At 54.5% G+C, this 6,854-nt stretch overlaps 1 protein-coding gene across 1 annotated transcript in view; it reads left to right on the forward strand.

The window, feature by feature from the left end:
- Positions 1 to 4,604, forward strand: part of CUNH14orf132 (chromosome unknown C14orf132 homolog) — a 30,254-nt gene extending 25,650 nt beyond the window's left edge. The window contains exon 2 of the mRNA XM_015599563.2: positions 3,679 to 4,604. Within this exon, the coding sequence (XP_015455049.1) occupies positions 3,679 to 3,903 (225 nt within the window). The 3' untranslated portion in view covers positions 3,904 to 4,604. The remainder of the gene's footprint in view (positions 1 to 3,678) is intronic.
- Positions 4,605 to 6,854: the final 2,250 nt, after the last annotated feature.

A 6,854-nucleotide genomic window follows, 5' to 3' on the forward strand; every position in this document is an offset into this window, starting at 1 on the left:
CGGTCCAGGAGGCGCAGTGGGCCTGGAGCCAGGAGTGCCGTCCCTGGGGGGCATCTTCTGCCCGTTGACGGGGCTCCCCCCACCACCTCGCCTCGGATCAGGGGCCTGTGGCCTCAGCACTGTGCTGCCCGATCCCCACAGGGCCTCCTGGGATCTGTGCTGATGAGTAAGATTCCACACGCGGGAAGGGAAAGCTCAGGGGGCCGCCTCCTCTCCCTGACACCTACCCTGATGGGTCTTCTGCCCCCACCTCCAGAACGCACTGTCAGGGCGTCTCCGTTTACCTTGCACTGGGTTTTCCATTCCTTTTCACTTGCTCCAAAAGGAATTCACTGAAAATTAACCAGATCCAAAAGTCAAAAATGGAGAAAAGCCAGAGAGCTCCGCTAGCCTGAGGCTTGAGAGGGCAGCGGGCGGGGTCCCTGCCCTGGGCGCCCGGGCCCGCCCTGCGTGACAGTCAGGATGGCGCTCAAAATTACTCTCGCAGGCATCGGGGTTTACAGCAGGACGCTACGTGTTTCAGGCCCATGAGCGCGTGTTTGAGTCTGTATTCCTTCGGAATGTTGAGCCCTTCAAGGTCAGAGGTCACGGGGTACCCTTGGCATCCCTAGTATCTGTCCTCCCTCCTGGTGCAGAGCGGCCCTTCCGTGTTTGTAGAACGAATAACAAATAGCTGGATGGTCCCCCCACGTCTCTCCAGCCTTTATATTTGGGCCACAGAGACCCTACGAGAATTTCGTGATGAAAGGAATTATCATCTAGTGTTTGTAGGCTGACCGGAGGTGGCCCTGGAATTTTCCAGTGAACTAGGTCACCGAGAGAGCCTGGGCCACAGATGGCATGCTCTGAAGAGATAAAACTGAGGGCGTGGTCCTTTGCACAAATTCTGAAATTGCAGCTGTTTCTCAGATTGGCCATGTGTAGAGTTGCTGGATTTAGCAAATAAAAATACAGGATGCCCACTTAAACTTGAACGTCAGACACATCTGTTACTGTAAGGGTAATTTTTTTATTATAATTATGTTCAATGCGAGGCTCAGAGAGGGAGGCGGGACTCCGGGGGGCGGGGGGCCAGAAACCCCATCTCCTGGCCCCAGGGAGGCAGGGGGAAAATATGAATGCTTTTACTCCAGTACAAATTTACCTTTAAAACCCACAGCCCGCAGCCAGGCTGCTGCAGTGCCAGGGCCTGTGGATGGCCTTCTAAGGAAGGCGGGTCTGGGGGACCAGAGCACGGCCAGCGCCCCTTCACAGAGCGTCCATCAGCAGAAGTCCGTTGTCCCTCCCCTCCTTCCCCTGAAGGCTGGCTTTGTGCAGGGACGTGGCCGAGCCGGTCCGGGTACCATGCTTGGCAGATGTCCCTTTGAAAGCGTTTTCTGTTCCTTTCTTGGGAGAGGCCCAGCGTAGAGAAGATTTATGTCACCTCTGTCTCCTCAGCAGGGAGAGACGGGGACCAGGAAGGCTCCCCTCTCCGCCGAGCAATTCTGCTATGGGGGGAAGGGGGAGTACAGTGAGGTCCCCAGAGAACGGTGCCCCCGTGTCCACAACAGCCCATGCCCTCCTAAACCCCTCCATGAGGTGACCCCAACACTGAGGGACAGGACCTGTGGGCTGGGGCACCATCCTGGCTTCCGACAGCAGCTGGTCCCACAGTAATGATGGTAACTTACGCATTCTTTTATTCAAAGCATCGCTGTTAAGGCGATACAGTTTAAAAGTACCAAAAAGTAACAAACACCCGTAGGCCCACTGACCAGGATAGATCATTTAAGCAACATTTCATCATGTTCGCTCATGTTTTCTCGTAATAAAATATTACAGGCAATATTGGTCTCCTTTGTCTCTACATCCCTTTTTCCCAGAGGCACCTGCTACTGTGAACCTGGCTTATATATTCGCGATCCATGTTTATACTTTTACTCCCATGCATGTGGATCCATGCATAATATGTAGTATCATTCTGTAGGCATGTTTTTAATTTCAGGAACTGTATCTGGGTTTATTTTGTGACTTGTTCCCCCTTCCCTGCCCCCAGAAACCGTTTGTCCGGTAGTGTGAGAGCCTTCTGGCAGCTCCTGTCTATAAGGCAGTTAGTTTATGTTAATTTGCCCATTTTTAAATGGGAAACCTGAGCCCCAGAGAGGCTAAGGAACCGCCCCAGATCGTACATCAAGGACATGTTAGCTCTGGGGCCAAATCTCGTCGTGCCCTCAGGACTCCTGGCTGATGGTCCTAGAATTCATTCATTTTCCGAATATCTTTTGAGTGTCTGTGCTGTTCGAGGCACTGGGGACACTGTGGGAAATAGAGTGGAGGTCTCTGCCTCCCCGGAAGTCATGGTCAGGAAACACAGCCTTTATAGATAACACTGACCTTGAACATTGGCCATAGGTCCATTATGTCCTGGTGTCCCCCTCTTCAACAAGCCGACGAGTATTTTTCTGAGCTTGACGTGATCGAGGCCCCCACACCACACCACTGCGACTGTCAGTGTCTAACTCAGCAAGAGGAAACTTGTTTTCTTGTTCTGCCTCCTCGGGCCACACTCTTCTCTGCATGGTGGCCCTTCCAGCGTCTGAAGTTAGGGGGCGTACCCCCACATCTCCTCTCCGCCAAGGATTCCATTCTCAGGGGACCAGTGACTGTACCTGCCCACTGGTGTGAGAAGAGCCACTTGCCACCCAGAGGACGTCTCCCAAACTGGCTTAGAAGTAGACAGAGGCTGGCCGGAGGGCCTTCCAGATGCTTCTCTCAGCATCTGTTTCCGAGGTGACCGCAGCCTCTGTTCTCATGACGGAATCAGGGCTGACCTTGGTGTTCGCTTTCCGTTCGTGCAGCAATGGGGGCTTTGGGAGTTAGAACCTCTCCACTGGGGAGTTCGTCCCTGTGCCCCGGGAGCTCTGAAATGTTCGTGCCCCTGGCACAGATGTTCTGTGTGGGAGTCTGCTCCCAAATAAAAATGCGCGTGCGAGCATGTACGCACACCCAGATGGATGCAGAAGGATGCTTATCAGTGCGTTATCTGTAACAGGAAAAATCGAAATTCCTAAATCTCCAGTTCTAGGGGAAATGGTTAAATTATGGTTTGTATTTATGATAGAATATTATGCAACAGTTAAAATGGTATTTTGATGGACTTTTTATACAGGAATATCAAATTCCATGTTTAAACTTGTTTCTCTCACACACACACTCAGAAAAAAAATTTCAAAAGAAAAACATTAAAGTGTTAACAGTGATTATGCCAAAGTGGTGGAATTAGGATTCTAATTTTTTCCCTTATCTTCTTTTATATTTTCTTCATGTTCTATGCTGAGCATATATTACTCTTAAAAATTAGAAGAAAATCAGAGGTGTTTTACGACCCATGCTGTCGCGGAGGGGGCTGGCGTCTAGAGAGGGAGGGTCCGTGAGCCCTGGGGAGTAGCCAGCTAGCTGCCCTGTGCCTTAATGCTTCCATCTGCAAGACGGGCATGAGGGTGTCTGCCTCCCGAGGCTGCTGCGCATACTAATTTTAGTAGATTCAAATATACACTGTCAGAGCCCGGTTCAGAGGCCCTCTGCATGTTAGTTTTGTCTTCGCGCGGGGTGGCTTGGCCAGGCAGAGGTCCCTCTGGACGGCGGTTCTTCCCAAGCCCCCCGGACTCCGGTTAATTCTCTCTCTGTCCTCCTTCCCAGCTGCCCATGATGGGAGGAGCCTTCATGGACTCGCCCAATGAGGACTTCAGCACGGAGTACTCCCTCTTCAACTCCTCCCCCAACGTCCACGCGGCCTCCGGCGGCCAGGGCCAGCCCGAGGAGCCCCCGCGGTCCTCCAACGACGCAGTCTTGCTCTGGATAGCCATCATAGCGACGCTGGGGAACATCGTGGTGGTGGGGGTGGTGTACGCCTTCACCTTCTGAGGCTCCAGGACGCTCCCCCTGTGCAGGGCCCGCAGCGGGTGAGGCTTTGCGCGGGCCACCGTCGCTGTGGGCCTGTGGCTGCGCCCACGGTCCAGACCCAGGAGCTCCAGCCATGCACACGGCCTCTCCAGGGGCAGTGACCCTGCGTCTGGAACATCCCCACACAGCCCTAACTTAAATCTGCCGTGCTGTGGTTGAGCCGATCCAGAAAACATGGGAGCATGAGCTTCTGGCCCCTGGAGGTGGGCAGGGCAAAGCCTTCAGGCGCGAGTTAGGGAATTCTGGAAACTGTTTTCCAAGAACAAGAGATGGACGGAACCAGCCAGCTCGATTCAAGATGCCCACGTGGCTGGACGGGCGGTCGCTGGCAGTAAATAATCACTTCTGTGTCTTGCTTCCATACAGACTTATCACACCTGGTGTGTTGGGTGTCGGGGCCAGAGCCCCCGCAGAATGTGAGTGCTCCCCGCCCAATCTCAGACCCTTGGAATGTTGGTGGTGGTCGCTTGAAGGGCCCTAGAAGATTTGACTTTAAAAAATGGCACCTTTGTCGCCAGACACCTCGGCGCCTGATGAGACCCAAAAGCATCAGAAAAGCCGAGAATGGGGGGATTACTGGTGACATGGTGAGGTTTCCGGGGTGGTTTCCATCTGCCGGATGCACTTCCTCTTCTTTTTACAAAGAGAAGTTACCTTTAAAAGTTAGATCTGACAAGGCGTTTATTCCTCAGACTGCCCACAAGAAGATGCTCTTTGTTATCTGGAAAATCACAGAATTTTAGGGATCAATGAAGGCTCGTGTCCACCTAATCGTTTGACGGATGGGCGGGACAGTGGTGAGCTCTGCCTGTGGTCGCCGGGCACGTTAATGAAGGGGCCAGATCAGAGGGGACGTTTGCTGACTTGGCTCAGGGCTCTCTCAGCCCCGTTTCCAGCAGACACCACCTCGTCAGCTGCCCTCGGGAGACGATGCAGAGTCCTGAACGGGCGCACACACCTGCATTTAAACGTGGTTAGGCTACTGGGTGCTCTTGTGGGCCCGAGTGTGCTCGGCCCAAGTCAGTTTCCCTACGTTCTTAGAAGTCCGTGGCTGGGGGACCTGGCAAACGAGGGAGCCCCCACATGAAGGCCAGAGCGAGATGGGAAAGGGCTTGCTTCTCTACAGAACTTAGGAAGAGATCATTGCAGGTGGGGAGGCAGCCTCCCTGTGTGACGAGTCTGAGAGTGCAAAGGGTCTGTCCCCCTGGGAAACTTCCCTCGCCCCCCCCCGTCAGCTGTGGTTGAGAGACTCGAAAGACTGGTTAAGAAGCCCCTGTGCATGTTTGGGGACATTGGCAAAAAGGCTGAATTTGTCACTGTGGTCTCAGGAGAAATGAGTGTTCGCGACGACAGGCAAAGGGGCATCGTAATTGTCAGGCGGCAGCCGTGCGCCTCTGGGTGGTTGGCACTGAGCTGCCGTGATAACAGGATTTCCAGCCCGACATCCAGACAGCGCCGGCAGATGGCCGCCAGCTCTTATTGGTCACATCTGTCACCGCAGCCACGCATCATTCCTCAAGTGCTTCAGCTCAAGCGGAGGTCAGGAGCACAGAGGACAGGCGTGACGTTGCAGGCGGGGAGAAGGGACGGGGACGTGATGCCTTCTGGAATCACAGATGCGGTCCGCTCTCGAGGTCGGGCTGGCTCCTTAGCCATTGCATGGCCGTCATCCCAGCACCCTCCTCCCTGTCCAGGCCCCCGTGTCTGCCGCATGAGCAAGGTCCGTCTGAGACAGAGCCCAAGGAGGGAGGCCAGAGCCAGGGGGACAAGGCGATGCTTGGTGTCTTCGTGGGGCCACTCGGGCCACATCCTCTGATTCCTTACCTTAGACCACACATCCCCAGGGCCGCCTGCAGCCCCGTCAGAGGCAGGTGGCAGCTCCCTGTTCTCAAATGGCCTGTGGAGACGGCAGTGCCCCGGGCGAGGGTTCTGTGTGGCTGTGATGGGGGAGGGAGAAAGGATGGCTTCTCTCTCCGAGGACTCCAGCCTCCCAGGCTGCCCGAGGGGCCGGTGTTCATGGGCACTTCTGGGCACAGGTCTCCCCCAGGAATGTCAGTTAAAGTCACCTTTCCAGTCTTTTTTTTCACGCCAGGGCCATAGGTGGTCAGGAGCGGGACCATCTGGCCCAGGCTTGGCGTGCAGATCACAGTGGTTTGCTTGGGGTCATTCCATCTCGACTTCCTATGATTTCGTCATTGATTTTTTCCCCACCATTATTCAGATGACAATGAGGATAGATGTGCGTGTTCAATTTCCAGCCGGAGCGTTATGCTCTCTCCGTCCTGACTGAGTTGGGGTTCTGTCTTAACTCTTAGGTGAAAGACAAAGAGATCTGACATCATCGGTTGAGTCTTAGGTCCAGGCTCCTTGCTAGATTCATGTGCACGTATTTGAACTTGACAGCATCGTTGTTCCAATACACAGATGAGGTGGAGAGGGCGGTGCGCAATAAACAGCAGCGGAAGAATCATTACTAATAATTCAAAGCCCAGAGAGGTGGAGAAACATGCCCGAGGCTACACAGCATGAAAGTGATGAGCATGGACTTGAACCTGGACCGTCCAGCTCTACGGCCGGGCTCCTTCTGCAGTAGCATGCTGCTCAGTAGTCGGCACATGTAAGCCAGGCCCTGAGTCCGCGGAGCCCGTTTCCCAAAGTCCCCAGTCATCGTGTGGCCCCCTCTGGCTCCCACAGGTAGAAGTCTCTGGCTCTTCTTGGAATGGGGCACCCCCGTCCCCTTGCCTGACGCCCTCTTTCTGCCCAGGCTTTAGGGCGGGGGTCCCTGTCACTGCCTGCCCCTTTAAAGCTGAGCACAAGTCCTTTTGTGTGGCCAGGGAAGTGCCCAGAGACCAGCTGTTTCAGGACACATGCAGAGAGGGGTCCCACAGAGGACCCAAGGACTGAGGCTCGTG

The sequence above is a fragment of the Pteropus alecto genome, unplaced genomic scaffold (genome assembly GCF_000325575.1).
Source record: "Pteropus alecto unplaced genomic scaffold, ASM32557v1 scaffold8, whole genome shotgun sequence".
NCBI lineage: Eukaryota > Metazoa > Chordata > Mammalia > Chiroptera > Pteropodidae > Pteropus > Pteropus alecto.